The following is a 20,387-nucleotide window of genomic DNA, read 5'->3' on the forward strand; positions in this document are numbered from 1 at the left end:
AAAAAAAAAAAAAATTCTTGTGAAAAGATAATCTTTTCCCGATCATAATGACACTACAAATACGAAATTTGATGGAAAACTTACGGAATTATGCTCTCGAGAAGTTAGCGGTTTCGGCGATGTTTACAGATCGGTGATTTTGCCCACTTTGAGCCCCATTTTCAGCCAGTTCCACTGTACTAGTCGACAAAAAACATGAATATTTTGCTAGAACTCCATTTTTTCTATTGAATGAGTGCAAGAAACCACCCATTTACCAATTTCAACTATCCAGTACAGTGGTCAGAATTTAGCAATTTTGCCAATTTCACACAAATTTCAAAAGATGCCAATTTCCGAATAGGGTCTAGAACAAACAAGAAATACATTCCTGGCACTAAAATGACATTTCCTCTGTTCATTAGTCATGTCTCAAGGCCCCTCTTACATTATTTTGCTTTCCACTTTGAATTTTTATTCTCACAAAAAGTAGAAGATTTACTGTTATGCAGACTACTGCATTAGTGTAAAAAATGGTATGAATCATATTGGCACACTTGCAAAAGGAAATTAGACTCACCAGTTGACGTGTATTGGACGCTTGGCATGATTTGTTTACTTTTGAACTTTGGTAAAAATCAAACATTTCTGCTACTTTGAGCTCAATTTCAAGGTATTTTTCATTGTAAAACCAGTCAAAATCATCTCAATTTCTATGACATGCCTTCCATTCTATAAAATGAGACCAAGAAAACTAGAATACAACAACAAATACCATACGAAAATACAGTGCAAAGTCGCTGTTTTATTCCAAAAAAACAGTCAAAGTTTTTTTTTCTCATTATGCACTGTGTGCTGCAGGATTTTTTTTATACCGTGCACACTGACCACATAGACCCATTCTTTCATATGGAGGCCTACCAGCTTTCTCCCACTAGATTTGAGGGCGCTAGAATTTAGGCGTACTAGTACATCAAAAACCCTTGGTCGTAAGCCGTACTAGTACGTCCGAAACCCTCAAAGGGTTAAAAGTTACTCAAAATATTCTCGCCATCTACCCAATACCTCCATCTCCCCATCTACTAACTCCCCTATTCTGTTTTTAACTGACAAATCCATACTTTCCCTAGGCTTTTTTAACTTGTTTAACTCACTCCAAATTTTTTTCTTATTTTCATTAAAATTTCTTGACAGTGCCTCTCCCACTCTATCATCTGCTCTCCTTTTGCACTCTCTCACCACTCTCTTTACCTTTCTTTTACTCTCCATATACTCTGCTCTTCTTATAACACTTCTGCTTTGTAAAAACCTCTCATAAGCTACTTTTTCCTCTTTTATCACACCCTTTACTTCATCATTCCACCAATCACTCCTCTTTCCTCCTGCCCCCACCCTCCTATAACCACAAACTTCTGCCCCACATTCTAATACTGCATTTTTAAAACTATTCCAACCCTCTTCAACCCCCCCCCCCCACTACTCATCTTTGCACTAGCCCACCTTTCTGCCAATAGTCGCTTATATCTCACCCGAACTTCCTCCTCCCTTAGTTTATACACTTTCACCTCCCTCTTACTTGTTGTTGCCACCTTCCTCTTTTCCCATCTACCTCTTACTCTAACTGTAGCTACAACTAAATAATGATCCGATATATCAGTTGCCCCTCTATAAACGTGTACATCCTGGAGCCTACCCATCAACCTTTTATCCACCAATACATAATCTAATAAACTACTTTCATTACGTGCTACATCATACCTTGTATATTTATTTATCCTCTTTTTCATAAAATATGTATTACTTATTACCAAATCTCTTTCTACACATAGCTCAATTAAAGGCTCCCCATTTACATTTACCCCTGGCACCCCAAATTTACCTACTACTCCCTCCATAACATTTTTACCCACTTTAGCATTGAAATCCCCAACCACCATTACTCTCACACTTGATTCAAAACTCCCCATGCATTCACTCAACATTTCCCAAAATCTCTCTCTCTCCTCTACACTTCTCTCTTCTCCAGGTGCATACACGCTTATTATAACCCACTTTTCACATCCAATCTTTATTTTACTCCACATAATCCTTTTGGTAGGGTGTGCAAAAGAAGAAAATTAAAGGTGAATACAGGAAAGAGTAAGGTTATGAGGATAACAAAAAGATTAGGTGATGAAAGATTGAACATCAGATTGGAGGGAGAGAGTATGGAGGAGGTGAATGTATTCAGATATTTGGGAGTGGACATGTCAGCGGATGGGTCTATGAAAGATGAGGTGAATCATAGAATTGATGAGGGAAAAAGAGTGAGTGGTGCACTTAGGAGTCTGTGGAGACAAAGAACTTTGTCCTTGGAGGCAAAGAGGGGAATGTATGAGAGTATAGTTTTACCAACGCTCTTATATGGGTGTGAAGCATGGGTGATGAATGTTGCAGCGAGGAGAAGGCTGGAGGCAGTGGAGATGTCATGTCTGAGGGCAATGTGTGGTGTGAATATAATGCAGAGAATTCGTAGTTTGGAAGTTAGGAGGAGGTGCGGGATTACCAAAACTGTTGTCCAGAGGGCTGAGGAAGGGTTGTTGAGGTGGTTCGGACAAGTAGAGAGAATGGAGCGAAACAGAATGACTTCAAGAGTGTATCAGTCTGTAGTGGAAGGAAGGCGGGGTAGGGGTCGGGCTAGGAAAGGTTGGAGAGAGGGGGTAAAGGAGGTTTTGTGTGCGAGGGGCTTGGACTTCCAGCAGGTATGCATGAACGTGTTTGATAGGAGTGAATGGAGACAAATGGTTTTTAATACTTGACGTCCTGTTGGAGTGTGAGCAAAGTAACATTTATGAAGGGGTTCAGGGAAACCGGCAGGCCGGACTTGAGTCCTGGAGATGGGAAGTACAGTGCCTGCACTCTGAAGGAGGGGTGTTAATGTTGCAGTTTAAAAACTGTAGTGTAAAGCACCCTTCTGGCAAGACAGTGATGGAGTGAATGATGGTGAAAGTTTTTCTTTTTTTGGGCCACCCTGCCTTGGTGGGAATCGGCCAGTGTGATAATAAAAAAAAAAAAAAATAACAATCCTTGAATTAATACATTTATAGTCCCTCTTTTCCTGCCATAGCTTATCCTTCAATATTATTGCTACTCCCTCTTTAGCTCTAACTCTATTTGAAACCCCTGACCTAATCCCATTTATTCCTCTCCATTTAAACTCTCCCACCCCCTTCAACTTTGTTTCACTTAAAGCCAGGACATCCAGCTTCTTTTCATTCATAACATCCACAACCATCTCTTTCTTATCATTTGCACAACATCCACGTACATTCAGACTTCCCACTTTGACAATTTTCTTCTTCTTATTCTTTTTAGTAATCTTTACAGGAAAAGGGGTTACTAGCCCATTGTTCCCGGCATTTTAGTTGACTTTTACAACACGCATGGCTTACGGAGGAAAGATTCTTATTCCACTTCCCCATGGATATAAAAGGAAAAGTAATAAGACCAAGAACTATTAAGATAAAATCAAAGAAAACTCAGATGAGTGTGTATAAATAAACGTGTACATGTATGTGTAGTGTGACCTAAGTGTAAGTAGAAGTAGCAAGACATACCTGTAATCTTGCATATTTATGAGACAGACAAAAGACACCAGCAATCCTACCATCATGTAAAACAATTACAGGCTTTCATTTTACACTCACTTGGCCAAATTTCAAAGTGTGCACCAGTGTCCAAGAATTTTCAAAAAATAATTTTGTTATTTTTTCTTATGAAATGGTAGAGAATCTTTTTCTGAAAGTAATAAAACAAAAAGTACGAAATTTGATGAAAAACTGACGAAACTATGCTCTCGCGAATTTTGATGTGTCAGCAATATTTACGCATTGGCGATTTTGCCGACTTTGACTCCCATTTTAGGCCAATTACTTTATTTCAGTCAACCAAATTCTTAGCTATTTCACTAGTATTACTTCTATTCTACTGACTCGGCACAAGAAATTGTCAACTCAACTGTTTCAACTACAAAATAAAGTGACTGGTATTTGGTAACTTGGCCAATTTAGTGCAAAGTTCAAAATATTCCAATTTCAAAATAGGGTCCAGAATAAACAATGCAGGCATTCCTGGCATTAAACTAACATTTCCTCTGTTCATTAGTTATATTTTCAGGCTTTACAAATGAATTCCATTTTGATTTTTAATTCACATAATAAATTTTTATTCAAACCAAAAAATAGAAGATTTACTGTTATGCAATATTGTAATAATTGTATAAATAATATCAGCACATTTGTGAACGTATATTAGACCCACCAGCTGGCGTGTATTAGACATGTGAGGTAATTTGTTTACTCTTGAACATCGGTAAAAATTTAACATTTCCGCTACTTTGAGCTCAGTTTCAAGCCATTTTCAGTATTAAAACCAATCAAAATCATCTCTATTTCTGTAATATATCTTCCTTTCTATCAAATGAAACCAAGAAATCGCAAATACAATTATATAAAACATACAAAAAACACTGCAAAGTTGCTGTTTTAAACGAAAATTACGGTCTCAGTTTTTTTTCTCGTTATGCACTGTGTGCTGCAGGATTTGTTTTATGTGGTGCACACATACCACATAGATGTATTCTCTCATATCTAGGCCCAAATTTACCGCTCACAGCTTATCAGAGTGAGCTGAGCTCATGATGTAGATCTACGGTTTGGACCCTCAACGTAAAGCCGTAGATCTACGGCACGGACCCTCAAGGGGTTAATATAATGTTATTCTAGTAACTGATAAATATTACCTGAGGAAGACAGAGCTGCACTCAGTAGATCTGGCTTGGGTTTAAGGTCTGCATGTGGTGCAGCAAGCAGAGACTGAAGAGTGAGACCTGAGCTACTGGCACCTAAAGAGGAGAGTGTGCCACTGGGCTCTTTTTTCAACGGCTTTTCTTCTCCCTTTAGCACACCAAGGTTTGTCCCCCCCCCTGTAAGCAGAAATTTTTTTTTAATACATAGTACTGTCAAAAATAATTTCATTACAGCAAACATTTACTCTGACAATGCTCACAAGTACCCCAAGATTTCACGTTCACATCTGCCTGCCTTGGAGGGAGATGACCAGCGTGTTAAAAAAAATCTGCATAAAATACAATACTCATTATGATAAATAATAAGTTTCCATTTAAAAAAATATCAGATCGATAAAAAACTTTTATGTGAATCATTTTCAGTTGAAAATAAATGTTTAGTTGCTCTAAAAAATAGTGTCTCATGCAGAATTATGGTGTTATTCGAACAACAAATTTAATTAGAATTCAATTTTCCATAGACAGCAAAATTACTTTCAAATGTTGCATTTCAGTGACACAAAATCATATTAACAATCGTAAATAAATTGCCATGGGTTTGAGCCCCATCTGTTCTAAGATTTGTTTCATCTCAGGTCAGAAGAGGTCTGAACCTGTGTACATTGGGAATAAGTATGCTATACTCTACCCACTATGCCAACTCACACACAACTGGGTGTTCAGCAAACTAGGCATTTGTTCCCAGTCAGTGGTACCAGGAGATAGAAGGAAGTGCTAATCCTACATGAGTCACCTGCCTGGGGTAGCAGGAGGTAATCAGGATCAGTCAAAGAGGGGTCAGGTCCAATTCCTTGACTTAAAGAGCCCTTCACCTGCATAATTTTACCTCCCATGAAGAACTATATAATAAGCTGACTTGAAGTTACACTCGTTTACCATAGCACATGAGAAGACACCAAAAAGGTTGCTTTGTCTACCGCAGCTACCCAAAACTACAATGTAAACAAAAATAATGGTGAGCAATTCATATTTAAGAAATAATAAAACATTATTATAAATGCAGTATAGTATTTAGTCTTATTTATGTTTAAATTTTTTATTTACATTAGCACTTATGACGCTTTCAACCATTTTTTAGCTAGTGAAAACCTGTACTTGTGAAGTACTTTGTTTTACCAATATTTGTTTATGACAACCTGTCTCCTTAAACATATAAAAACTACATACACATCATTTACTTCTGATAAAATATACAAAAGCTTCCAAGTACTGTAGTCAGTTACCTGGGACATTCATATTGTCTGGATCTTCTTCTTCATCCCATTCATCAGAGTCACTACTCTCACTTTCTTCTTTGTATTTGTTGCCTGCCTTCTGACTGGCCTGAGGAAAAGAAAGGCTTTGATCAGTATTTTACTCACAAGCAGAATATGCTGGCAAGAGAGAGAAAAATACTAAATACAGGTCGGCCATCACTAATCCACCACTCAGTACTCCAGTTCCATCAGTAATCTGGTACTAATTTCAGCTAACCTAATTTCAAATTTCAGGGGTTGCCACACCAACATGCCGCTACTTGCTGCACAAGTTATTCCAATTTGTTTTTCTCCATTTATTGTTATAACGTGCTCACTTTTAGCCCTAGCCATAGTTCCAATGAATAAAAGAAATGCTTCTCCTTGTGTAAAGCACGTACACTGTGCATTGTCCATAAAAGATAAGGTGGTTTTGAAGCCACAGTCAGTCACCATGAGCTCAGCTCACTCAGATAAGCTGAGACCAGTAAATTTGGGCCTACATATGAGAGAATAGGTCTGTGTGATAAGTGTACACTATATAAAAAAAAAATCCTGCAGCACGCAATGCATGAGAAAAAAAAAACTGTGAATGTGTTTTTGGTGTAAAACGGTGAATCTGTGGTGCATTTTCATAGGGTTTTTATTGTTGTATTCTTGTTTTTTTGGTCTCATTTGATAGAATGGAAGATATATTACAGAAATAGATATGATTTTGAGTGGTTTTAGGGCAGAAAGTACCTTGAAATTGAGCTCAAAATAGCAGAAATGTTCGATTTTTGCCAATGTTCAAGAGTAAACAAATGATGTCATCATTCAATGCATGTCCAACTGGCCGGTCTAATACACGGTCACAAATGGGTTGACACTATTTAAACCATTATTACAATAATGCAGTAGTCTGCATAGTAGTAAATCTTCTATTTTTTGTGTGAAAAAAAATTCAAAACGGAAAGCAAGCATAATATGAGAGGGGCCTGGAGACGTGACCAAAGAACAGAGAAAATGTTATTTTAGTGCCAGGAATATCTGCACTGTTTATTCCAGACTCTATTTTGAAATTAGCATCTCTTGAAATTTGTGTGAAATTGGCCAATTTACCAATTTTTGACCACTTTACTGAGTAGCTGAAATAGGTAAATGGGCAGTTTCTTCTACTCATTCAACAGAATAGAAGAAATACTAGTGAAATAGCTATGAGATTGGTCGACTAGAACAATGAAATGGGCCAAAAATAGGGCATAAAGTGGGCAAAACCACCAAAGTGTAAATATCGCCGTTGGGTTAAGTGTATTCTAACCTAAGCACTCTGTAATCCAGCAAAATCACTAATCTGGCACCACACAAATCAACCTGTACTGTATTGTAATTCAGCAATGTAGAAGGATCAATCAATAAATAATAAAAGATCTATAGTATAGGATTTTTATTTCATCAATATATGTCAAACAATATAAAATAAGAGCCATCAAGTTTTTTTTTTGTCCATGTCCACATGTACATGTATGTTTTTATTCTGTTGCCTGTTCCCTGTTCCTGAGAGAGAGACCGAGATTTTTTTTTTTTCAGTCAATCATGGTCGAGGACAACAATGGGTAGGTGGCCGAGAGACATATGCCCAGCTAGGTTAATATTTTGTGCCATGGTGGCACTGCCATCTATAGGCGCCTATCCAGCTCAGCGCGTACCACGCTTACCCTGTCTCACTCAGGCAGCCAATGTCACTCACTTCATAACTATTAACCCCTTGACTGTCGCAACCCCAAATCCTGAGGTGTCTCCTGGTGTCTCAAAATTTCAAGAAAAAAAAATTCTTATGAAATGATAGAGAATCTCTTCCCGATTGTAATGACACCAAAAGAACAAAATCTGATGGAAAACTGTCGCAAAGTTAGCGACCTCAGTGATATTTATGAATCGGCGATTTCGCCCACATTGAGCCCTATTTTTGGCTAATTCCATTGTTCTAGTCAACCATCCTCATAGCCATTTCTTTAGAACTCCATTTTTTCTATCGATTGAGTACAAGAAACTGCCCATTTACCGATTTCAACTACCCAATAACATGGTGAGAAATTTGCAATTAAAAAATATGACAATTTCAAAATAGGGTCCAGAATGAACAATGCAGACATTCCTGGCTCTAAAATAACATTTTCTTTGTTCATCAGTCACATCTCCAGGCCCTTCTGATATTACTCTTGCTTTCTATTTTGAATTTTTATTCAAACAAAAACTAGAATATTTACTGTTATGCAGACTACTCCAATACTGTAATAATTGTATAAATAATGTCAATCCATTCATGACTGCATATTAGAATGGCTAGTTGGACATTTATTGGAAAATGACATCATTTGTTTACTTTTGAACAGCGGCAAAAATCAAACATTTCCCCTACTTTGAGCTCCATTTCAAGGTTCTTTTCAGAGTAAAACGAATAAAAATCACCTCTATTTCTATAAGATGTTTTCCATTCTATCAAATGAGACCAAGAAAACAAGAATACAACCATAAATACTATACGAAAATAGACCACAAAGTCGGCATTTTAATTAAAAAAGAAAAACGGTCGGAGTTTTTTTTTCTCATTATGCACTGCATGCTACAGGACTTTTTTTTATATGGTGCACACTGACCACACAGACCCATTCTCTCACATGTGGGCCTACCAGCTTTCTCCTGCTTGATTTGAAGCCGTTAAGAATCTATGAGTATGTATACGTCAAAAACAGTGGCTCGTAAGTCGTATATATACGACCGAAACAGTCAAAGGGTTAAACAGAAAGATGAGCATACAACTAAATCCCTTTAACTTTATTCTGAAATACAAGGGAAAAAAACACAAATGTATTAAGTTATTTAAACACAAAATAACAAGAATATATTACAGTAATAATAGTAATTCAAGCTGGCACTGGACAAGCACCTAAGTCAGTTCCTGATCAGCCGGGCTGTGGCTCGTACGTTGGTTTGCGTGCAGCCAGCAGCAACAGCCTGGTTGATCAGGGGCTGATCCACCAGGAGGCCTGGTCACAGACCGGGCCGCGGGGGCGTTGACCCCCGAAACTCTCTCCAGGTAAACTCCAGGTATACAGTGGACCCTCGACTAACGCTATTAATCCGTTCCTGAGAGCTCATCGTTAGTCAAGTTAATTTTCCCCATAAGAAATAATGGAAATCAAATTAATCCGTGTAGGACACCCCAAAGTATGAAAAAAAAATTGTTTTTACATGATATATTAATTTCAATACAAACTGAAGAAGACATGCACAGTTACATGACACTTACCTTTATTGACGATCTGGTGACGATTGATGGGATGGGAGGAGGGGAGAGTGTTGATGGTCTTAGTGTTTAGAAGGGGAATCCCCTTCCATTAGGACTTGAGGTGGCAAGTCCTTTTCCAGGGTTACTTCCCTTCCCTTTAAATCTCTCAAACCAACCTTTGCTGGCCTTAAATTCACTCACATCACCACTAGTTGCTGGCATTTTTTTTAATTAAATCGTCATGCAACTTCCTAGCCTTTTCACATATGATTGCTTGAGAGATGCTATCTCCTGCTATCTGTTTTTCATTTATCCACACCAATAACAGTCTCTCAACATCTTCGAGTACTTGCGATCTCAGTTTCGAAAACATAGTTGCACCTTTGGCAAGAACAGCTTCCTTGATTGCCGTTTTCTTGGCCACAATAGTAGCGATGGTTGATTGCGGTTTTGTGTACAACCTGGCCAGCTTGAAGACACGCACTCCACTTTCATACTTAGCAATGATCTCTTTCTTCATATCCATAGTAATTCTCACTCTTTTTGCTGTAGGACTGGCACTAGAAGCTTTCTTGGGGCCCATGGTGACTCATTTTGCAGGTGCAATCACTAAAAAGGCTGTGATAATATGAAATGTTCCGACTGTATGCTTGGAAGCGACCCTGGTGGCTGGCTGGCTTGTAAACACTGGCCAGAAGTGGACGCGTCTCAGACGGAACGAATAGTGTTGGTCGAGTTTTTTAGCGCTAGTCGAGGCAAAAATTTTGCGTTAAAATGTATCGCTAGTCGGATTTATCGTTAATCGATGCCATCGTTGGTCGAGGGTCCACTGTACTATAATATATAGCAAACTCACTTATAACAGTAGCAATTTTGTCAAAATGCGATAATAAATGTGCTCCTTTTTCTGCAAATAGCTTAATAGAGCCTTGATACAGGTCGGCCATCACTGATCTGGCATCAATGGGACCTGTAGTGTGCCAGATTAGTGAGTTTGCCGGATTACAGAGTGGTTAGGTTAGAATACACTTAAATTAACCTATCAATAGAGACTCTTTCTGCTACATGTTCCTCATTTTCATCACTGCTTTCTCCTCCACTGGCTTGCTGCTGTGGATTTACAACTACGTATCTGCACAATTTCTGAGTTAGTATAATGATGAAATTTGAGACAGTATAATGATGTGAGTCAGCATAATGATGAAATTTGAAATTATGCTAGCCAAACTTAGTGCCGGATTACTGATGGAATCGGATAGTAACTGACTGCCAGATTAGTGATGGCTGACTTGTAGTATGCTCCACAAGCTTTACACATAAGCATTAATTAAGGTACACTCAAAAACTTGGCAGTCCAGGACTGAAGTTGTGCCTTGGAGAACAAGTGTTTGGAGAGGCACTGCCACCCACACCACCTACAGTTGCTTTCTAGGAGCTTCATGTGCCTTACTCACTGTGTACTTGAAAATTTTTTGAATATTTTCAATCACTCCATCTCATCTCTGGAAACTGACCATGACACCCTTGGGCAATACTAGTAATGCTGGAGGTATCAAGAACAATAAGCACAAATCCCTTAACCCTTAAATGGTCCCAGCCCTACCAAATAGAAAGCCACTTCTGTGTCCCAAAATTTAAAAAATATTTTATCTAAAATGCTAGAGAAGCAGTTTCTAAAGGTACTGATACCTATTTTATGCCTATTTATTACTGAGATGCTGTAAACCATGAGCACCTGGTTATATTTTATTACCCAAGAAATAGAGTAAAAATATATTTTTGTGTGAATGAGAGTTCAAAATAGAAAACAAGTGAAGTACGTACAGGAGAGGCCTGGGGACCTGATGAATGAACAGAAGAAATGCTTTAGTGCCAGTAATGTCTACACCGTTTATTATAGGCTCTATCTTTCAATTGGTATTATCTTTTATCTTTTTGCTGATCAGACCCTGATCCACCAAGAGGCCTGGTCTCAGACCAGGCTGCAGGGGAGTTGACCCCCGAAACCCTGTCCAGGTATCTTAATTTTGTGAAACTGGTCAAATTACTGAATTCTGATGACTTTACAAGATAGTAGAATAGGCAGTTTCTTTTACTCAATTGACAGAATGGAATACATATAGTGGAACCAAGGTTTTCGTTTGCATTGGTTTTCGTTGAATTCAGTTTTTGACGCCTTTTTTTGTCAAAATTCTGTCCGAGTTTTTGTTCATCACCTCGGTTTTCGTCCACCATACTGAATGTGTCCACCTGCCCACATCCACGCAAAGCATCTCACGCACGCGTTCTGAGTCAGTCTGGCTTTGTTTCTCATTGAGTGAACATTACCCTGCGAGTTCATACAAAACATTTCATAATAATCCATTGTTTTTTGTGCTTGTTTATTGAATGCGGCTGCTAAATAAGCCACCATGGGGCCAAAGAAAGTTCTGAGTGCCATCCCTTTGATGAAGAAGGTGAAAAACACGATAGAATTCAAGAAAGAACACATAGTAAAGTACGGGGTTGGATGTGAGTGGCCGGAATGTGGAAGAGTTGGTGGACGACCACATGGAAGAGCTAACCACTGAAGAGCTGCAACACCTTCAACTGGAACAGCAGCAGATCACAGCTGAGGAAATTGCTTCAGAGGAGGAGAGAGAGAGAGCAGGATAATGTGCCTTCTTCAGTGATTTAGGACGTGTGTAAAGTGGAGTGAGTTGCAAAGTTTTGTGGAGAAATATCACCCTAACAAAGCTGTTGCAAGCCATGTCTGCAACATGTTCAATGACAATGCCTTGTCCCAATTTAGGCAATTCTTCAAGAGATGCCAGAAACAGACCTCTCTGAACAGACTTTTTTGTGCGACAGAAGTCCAGTGACTCTCAAGCTGGTCCTAGTGCCAGTAAAAGACAAAGTAGGGAAGTAACCCCGGATAGGGACTTGATACCTGAAGTCCTTATGGAAGGGGATGCCCCTTCCAAACAATAACCTCTCCTCCCTCTTCCCTCCTCGCTGTCTTCCATACGCCAACAAGAGTCTTCAATAAAGGCAAAAGTTATTTAAATGTTCATTTATCCATTTCATTAGTCCTTCATATTTATTTCTCGCTGTTTTCTGTATGTAAAACTAGAGTTATTTTCTATAAATATATTTTTTGTTAATACTTCTGGAACAGATTACAGTAATTGAATTTACTTTATTTCTTATAGGAAATATTGCTTCAGTTTTTGTCAAATTTGGTTTTTGGCTAGACTTTCTGGAACGAATTAAAGATGAAAACCGAGGTTCCACTGTACTAACAAAACAGATAAGGATTTAGTCAATTGGAATAATGGAACTGCCTAAAATGGGACTCAAATTGGGTGAAATTGCCAGTGTGTAAGTTGTGCTGACACCGCTAACTGTGTGCCTTCGTAATTCTGTAAGTTTTCTATCATTACCTTTAGAAAAAGATTCTACTATTTCAGAATAATTTTGTTTTTTTAATTTTTTGGACATTGAAAGTTTTATTTTGAGGGTCTGAATAGTGAAGGGTTAAAAGTGCTGATAATGTTGAGAATTACAAAAAAAATTCTTCTGTAATGGTAGAGAATCTTTTTCAGAATGTAATGACACCAAAAATATGAAATTTGGTGGAAAACTTATGAAATTATGCAGGCACTAGCTTGGTGGTCACGGCACAATTTAAGCCGTCTGTACAATTAGACAAAAAATAAGAGCTCATGCAATGAGTCATGAGATTGTGACTTGTTAACAAGTCAAAGGAAGGGCAATAATGAAAGGTAAAACAAATCAAGATGCATTACGAAATGCTGCTTTTTTTTTTTCAACAAGTCGGCCGCCTCCCACCGAGGCAGGGTGGCCCAAAAAGAAAGTCCCCAAAGAGAAAATACTTTCATCATCATTCAACATCTTCACCTTACTCATACAAAATCACTGTCTTTGCAGATACAACAGTTTAGAAGCATATACAGTGGACCCTCGCATACCACTGGCATCACATAACATTAAATCCACATACCAATACATTTTATCGCTAAAATTTTGCCTCGCATAGCGCTAAAAAATGCGCTCAACGCTATTCGTCCGAGACACGTCTAATGTGCGGCCTGAGCCAGCTTCACATGTTCCGCCGATGGCATTGTTTACAAGCCAGCCTCTGTGGTAACATCCAAGCATACAATCGGAACATTTCGTATTATTACAGCATTTTTGGTGATTTCATCTGCAAAATAAGTGACCATGGGCCCCAAGAAAGCTTCTAGTGCCAACCCTACAGGAATAAGGGTGAGAATTACTATAGAGATGAAGAAAGAGATCACTGCTAAGTATGAAAGTGGAGTACGTGTCTCCGAGCTGGCCAGGTTGTATAGTAAACCCCAATCAACCATCGTTACTATTGTGTCCAAGAAAACGGCAATCAAGGAAGCTGTTCTTGCCAAAGGTGCAACTGTGTTTTCGAAACAGAGACCGCAAGTGATAGAAGATGTTGAGAGACTCTTATTGGTGTGGATAAACGAAAAACAGATAGCAGGAGATGGCATCTCTAAAGCGATCATAAGTGAAAATGCTAGGAAGTTGCATCAGGATTTAATTAGAAAAATGCCTGCAACTAGTGATGATGCGAGTGAATTTAAGGCCAGCAAAGGTTGGTTTGAGAGATTTAACCCTTTGACTGTCGCAACCCCCAATCCTGAGGTGTCTCCTGGTGTCGCAAAATTTAAAAAAAAAAAAATATTTTTTCTTATGAAATGATAGAGAATCTTTTCCCAATTATAATGACACCAAAAAAAAACGAAATTTGATGGAAAACTGACGGAATTATGCTCTCGCGAAGTTAGCGACCTCGGCGCTGTTTACAAATCGGCGATTTCGCCCACTTTGAGCCCTATTTTCGGCTAATTCCATTATTCCAGTCGCCCAAACTCATAGCTACTTCTTTAGAACTCCATTTTTTCTATCAATTGAGTACAAGAAACTGCCCATTTACTGATTTGAACTACCTAATAATGTGGTCAGAAATTTGCAATTTGGCCAATTTCACGAAAACTAAAAAATATGACAACTTCAAAATAAGGTCCAGAATGAACAATGCAGACATTCCTGGCTCTAAAATAACATTTTCTTTGTTCATCAGTCATGTCTCCAGGCCCCTCCGATATTACTCTTGCTTTCTATTTTGAATTTTTATTCAAACAAAAAATAGAAGACTTACTATTATGCAGACTACTGCAATACTGTAATAATTGTATAAATAACATCAACCCATTCATGACTGCATATTAGAATGGCTAGTTGGACATTTATTGGACAATGGCATCATTTGTTTACTTTTGAACACTGGCAAAAATCAAACATTTCCCATACTTTGAGCTCCATTTCAAGGTTCTTTTTATAGTAAAATCAATCAAAATCACCTCTATTTCTATAATATGTTTTCCATTCTATCAAATGAGACCAAGAAAACGAGAATATAAACATAAATACTACACGAAAATAGACCACAAAGTCGGCATTTTAATTAAAAAAACTGTCGGAGTTTTTTTTTTCTCACTATGCACTGCGTGCTCCAGGATTTTATTTATATGGTGCACACTGACCACACAGACCCATTCTCTCACATGTGGGCCTACCAGCTTTCTCCTGCTTGATTTGAAGCCGCTAGAATTTATGAGTATATATACGTCAAACACGGTACCTCGTTAGACGTATATATACGTCCACGACAGTCAAAGGGTTAAGAAGCGTAGTGGCCCACACAGTGTGATAAGGCATGGTGATGCTGCCAGTTCGGACCACAAAGCAGCTGAAAAATATGTGCATGAATTCAAGGAGTACATAGACAGTGAAGGACTCAAACCTGAACAAGTGTTTAATTGTGACAAAACAGGCCTGTTTTGGAAGAAAATGCCAAGCAGGACCTACATTACTCAGGAGGAAAAGGCATTCCCAGGACATAATCCTATGAAAGACAGGCTTACTCTGTTAATGTGTGCCAATGCTAGTGGTGATTGCAAAGTGAAGCCTTTATTAGTGTATCACTCTGAAACTCCCAGAGCGTTCAGGCAAAAGAATATCCTCAAGGCTAAATTGTGTGTGCTGTGGAGGGCAAACAGTAAGGCATGAGTCACTAGGGACTTTTTCTATGACTGGTTACACCAAGCATTTGCCCCCACTGTGAAAAATTACCTAACTGAAAAGAAATTAGACCTTAAGTGCCTCCTGGTGTTAGACAATGCCCCTGGTCATCCTTCAGACTTGGCAGAGCGACTTTGTGGGGACATGAGCTTCATTAAGGTGAAGTTTTTGCCTCCTAATACCACTCCTCTCCTGCAGCCCATGGACCAGCAGGTTATTGCAAACTTCAAAAAACTGTACACAAAAGCTCTGTTTGAAAGGTGCTTTGTAATGACCTCAGAAACTCAATTGACTAAGAGAGTTTTGGAGAGATCACTTTAATATCCTCAATTGTGTAAACCTTATAGGTAAGGCTTGGAAGGGAGTGACTAAGAGGACCTTGAACTCTGCTTGGAAGAAACTGTGGCCAGAATGTGTAGACCAAAGGGATTTTGAAGGATTTGAGGCTAACCCTGAGAGGCGTATTCCAGTTGAGGAATCCATTGTGGCATTGGGGAAGTCCTTGAGGTTGGAGGTTAGTGGGGATGATGTGGAAGAATTGGTGGAGGAGGACAATGAAGAACTAACCACTGATGAGCTGTTAGATCATCTTCAACAGCATGAGGCCACACCTGAGGAAACTGCTTCGGAGGAGGGGAGAGAGAAATTGAAGAAGTTGCCTACTTCAAAGATTAAGGAAATCTGTGCAATGTGGCTTAAAGTGCAAACCTTTATGGATGAAAATCACCCTCAGACAGCTGTTGCAAGCCGTGTTGGCAACCTGTACACTGACAGTGTTGTGAACCACTTTAGGAAAGTCATAAAGGAACGAGAGGTACAGACCTCTATGGACAGACATGTTGTGCGACAGAAGTCCAGTGACTCTGAAGCTGGCTCCAGTGGCATTAACCCTTTCAGGGTCCGTCCCGTAGATCTACGGCTGTACGTTCAGGGTCCAAACCGTAGATCTACGCCATGAGCTCAGCTCACTCTGATAAACTGTGAGTGGTACATTTGGGCCTAGATATGAGAGAATACATCTATGTGGTATGTGTGCACCACATAAAACAGATCCTGCAGCACACTGTGTATAATGAGAGAAAAAAAATGAAATCATGATTTTTCGATTAAAACAGCAACTTTGCAGTGTTTTTTCGTATGTTTTTTATAGTTGTATTTGCGATTTCTTGGTCTCATTTGATAGAATGGAAGACATATTACAGAAATAGAGATGATTTTGATTGGTTTTCGCACTGGAAATGGCTTGAAACTGAGCTCAAAGTAGCGGAAATGTTAAATTTTTGCCGATATTCAAGAGTAAACAAACGACCTCACACATCTAATACACGTCAGCTGGTGGGTCTAATATACATTCACAAATACGGTGATGATATTTATATAATTATTACAGTATTGCATAACAGTAAATCTTCTATTTTTTGGTGTGAATAAAAATTCATTATGTGAATAAAAAATCAAAATGGAATTTATTTGTAAAGCCTCAAAACATAACTAATGAACAGAGGAAATGTTAGTTTAGTGCCAGGAATGCCTACATTGTTCATTCTGGACCCTATTTTGAAATTGGAATATTTTGAACTTTGTGTTAAATTGGCCAAATTAACAATTTCCGATCACTTTATTTTGTAGTTGAAACAGTTGACTTGGCGATTTCTTGTGCTCAATCGATAGAATAGAAGTAATACTAGTGAAATAGCTAAGAATTTGGTTGATTGGAATAATGTAATTGGCCTAAAATGGGAGTCAAAGTCGGCAAAATGGCCAATTCGTAAATATCGCTGACACATCAAAATTCGCGAGAGCATAATTTCGTCAATTTTCCACCAAATTTCGTACTTTTTGTTTTATTACCTTCACAAAAATATTCTCTACGATTTCATAAGAAAAAATAAAAAAATTTTTTTTTGAAAATTCTTGGACACTGGTGCGTGACTCCAGATTTGGGCCTTGGACCCTGAAAGGGTTAAAAGAAGGGAAGTAACCCCGGAAAAGGGCTTGCCACCTCAAGTCCTAATGGAAGGGGATTCCCCTTCTAAACACTAAGACCATCAACACTCTCCCCTCCTCCCATCTCATCAATCATCACCAGATCTTCAATAGAGCTAAGTGTCATGTAACTGTGCATGTCTTCTTCAGTTTGTGTGTATTAAAATTAATATTTCATGTGGTAAAAAAAAAAAAATTTCATACTTTTGGGTGTCAGGAACAGATTAATTTGATTTCCATTATTTCTTATGGGGAAAATTAATTCGCATAACGATAATTTCGCATAACGATAATTTCGCATAACATTGAGCTCTCAGGAACGGATTAATAGAGTTATGCGAGGGTTCACTGTACAGTGGTACCTCAGTATTCGACAAGCTCCCAACTCAAACAATTATGTAAAGGTATTATTGTAAATGTGTTTGTAAGTGTATTTTGGGGGGTCTGAAACAGATTAATCTACTTTACATTATTCCTTATGGGAACAAATTCTTTCAGTAATCAAACAGATCAGCACGCAAACAGCCTTCTGGAACAAATTAAGGTCGCATACCAAGGTACCACTGTATAAAGATACAGTATATAACATATCCCTCCAAACTGCCGATATCCCAAACCCCTCCTTGAAAGTGCATGCACTGCACTTCCTATTTCCAGTACTCAAGTCCGGCTATATAAAAATCACCGGTTTCCCTGAATCCCTTCACTAAATATTACCCTGCTCATGCATGCTACATGAATATGAAAAAAAATAAGAAATATGATGGAAATGGGCAGAAAATACACAGACTACACTCAAATCAGTTAGCTTATAGTCTTACAAGCAATAAACTTTAAAAATGGACTTAACATTAACAAGACAAAAATATTTATCAAAATATAATTAATAAAACAGTAACATACAGTACTTACATCTTTTTCCTTTCCCTTGGAAGACTTGAAATTTAGGAGAATTTATTAGGACAACATTTCAAATACTGTATTTATATGTTCTGATGAAATACGTATCTAATTTAAATATTTGTTACAGAACATCATGATGCACTGAAAATAGAACTACAGTACTTAGATAATAGAAAGCTCCAAATACAGAAGGAACATCTACAATAATTTTAGTACATGTACTCACCTACTTGTTATATACATGTGACCAGTATCGAGTATCACTATCCTTGCAGCCTGGCCTAAGGCCAGACCTTTCTGCTGATTTGCCTATTCAACTCAGCTGTTGCTAATGGTGACCAGTTGGTACACATAGCTATCATAGCCTGAGTTACTTGGCACCTAGTGAGGTAGTGATCCAGTTTCCTCTTGAAAATGTCTACACACTTTCTGGTGAAAATTTTTATATCTGCTGGTATAAGGTTGAATAGTCTTGGACCACAGATATAATAATATCCACAGTTAAACTCCGTAATTCATAGGAGTTAGGTTCCTGGAGGCAATATGAATCCTGAAGATACAGATAAATGGAAATTTTGTAGGTCTGAATTTAAAAAAAAAAAAATGGTGCCTGTATTTTTAATTGTTTCTCAAACCTGCCTAACACTGAAATTCACAAGAATGAGAATATGATCAAATCATGCAATCTACAAAGCACACAAATTCTTAGGTTCAACTATACTGTATTTACACAAATTAAGTGCATTACTGTACTTAGTGGACGAAAATGAGTAGAGGTAGATATTGAGATTGCAGACATGGTGTCTTCAGTACCATAATTAGGATCTTCTGATTATACATGCAGTAGGGCCCCACTTATACGGCAGGTTAAGTTCCAGGCTACTGCCAGAAAGCAGACGTCGCCAGAAAAGAGGAACGCTATTTTTTCACTTATAAATGCATACAAATGCCAGACAACAAGTTTACACTAACTTATATTAAGTTAGTAATAGAACTAGGCATTAAAAAAAAATTAAAAGAAAAATATATACACAGTACATTGATTACTTACCCTAAAATAGTATTTGTAATCTTAATGTAGGGCAAAAGGTGAGTAGTACGTATGTGTAGGAAGTCAGGTGTAGGTAGCCAGTAGATATAGGTATGTACCCCTCAAGGAAGGTTCCTTGATGCTGGTAAGGGGCTCTTGATCAAGGGAATTGGATCTGTGCTCCAGTTCCCTGAATTAAACCTGAATACCTTCCACAGCCCACAGGTGATATATAATCCTATGGGTTTAGCACTTCCCTTTTATAATAATAATAATAATAATGTAGGTATGTAGTTTGCCTAGGCTACATACCTACACCAACCTACACAGCTACAAGATATTTAATGTGACCCAGAGCCTTATTATTACCATCAACATACCATGTTCACCGAGTTTAATCGTTTCTAACAACAACCTTTAGATGCCATCATTAACAAAGGTAGAAGTAATGAATAATTCATGCTGAGAATTATGTTATGTGTGAAGAAAACATCATAGATGGATTAATGAAAATTTCTATATTAACATAAAATAAGACATTTAATTAATGTGCCCAACAGTGATTATTACATATTAGTATTATTAGTATGGTGTTAAGACTAGAGGGACACACTTAGTGATTTTAATATGTACCTGCACGCCAGTAGCGTGTGTAAATATACTTTGGTACAGGTACACATAAGTATAATTATCAGAGAACATGTAAAATATGCAATAACTTTAAAACACTTGAAATTTTGGAAAGTTTCCAGACATAGTAGAGAGATCTTCTCATGGAGAATGTAAATAAACCAGGTGGGGCATGCCATATTAGAAAGACCGCTCGCCGTATAGTGTGATTTGGTCATACTGTAATTTGAAATTGCCGTATTAGCGGAACACCATAAAGCGGGCCCCTACCGTACTGAAAAACTCAGCCTGTGATACGATCATGATAAACAAGGATCCAGAGATGATTATGATGGTTATGCTCTTGGAGATAACTCAACACCCACATTAAAGCAGTAGCTGTGAGGC

The 20,387-nt window shown here is 38.1% G+C and overlaps 1 protein-coding gene across 2 annotated transcripts in view; it reads right to left on the reverse strand.

The window, feature by feature from the left end:
* Window positions 1-4,718: 4,718 nt before the first annotated feature.
* LOC128690539 (uncharacterized) overlaps window positions 4,719-20,387 on the reverse strand; it is a 57,059-nt gene continuing 41,390 nt past the window's right edge. Inside the window, exons 2-4 of one of the 2 annotated variants that reach the window (XM_070089791.1) lie at window positions 18,350-18,373; window positions 6,049-6,148; window positions 4,719-4,942 (exon numbers count right to left, since the gene is read on the reverse strand). In XM_070089791.1, the coding sequence (XP_069945892.1) occupies window positions 4,734-4,942; window positions 6,049-6,148; window positions 18,350-18,373 (333 nt within the window). In that variant the 3' untranslated portion in view covers window positions 4,719-4,733. The remainder of the gene's footprint in view (window positions 4,943-6,048; window positions 6,149-18,349; window positions 18,374-20,387) is intronic. The other variant, XM_070089792.1, reaches the window with a different exon arrangement.

The sequence above is a fragment of the Cherax quadricarinatus genome, chromosome 29 (assembly GCF_038502225.1).
Source record: "Cherax quadricarinatus isolate ZL_2023a chromosome 29, ASM3850222v1, whole genome shotgun sequence".
NCBI classification, from domain to species: Eukaryota; Metazoa; Arthropoda; class Malacostraca; order Decapoda; family Parastacidae; genus Cherax; species Cherax quadricarinatus.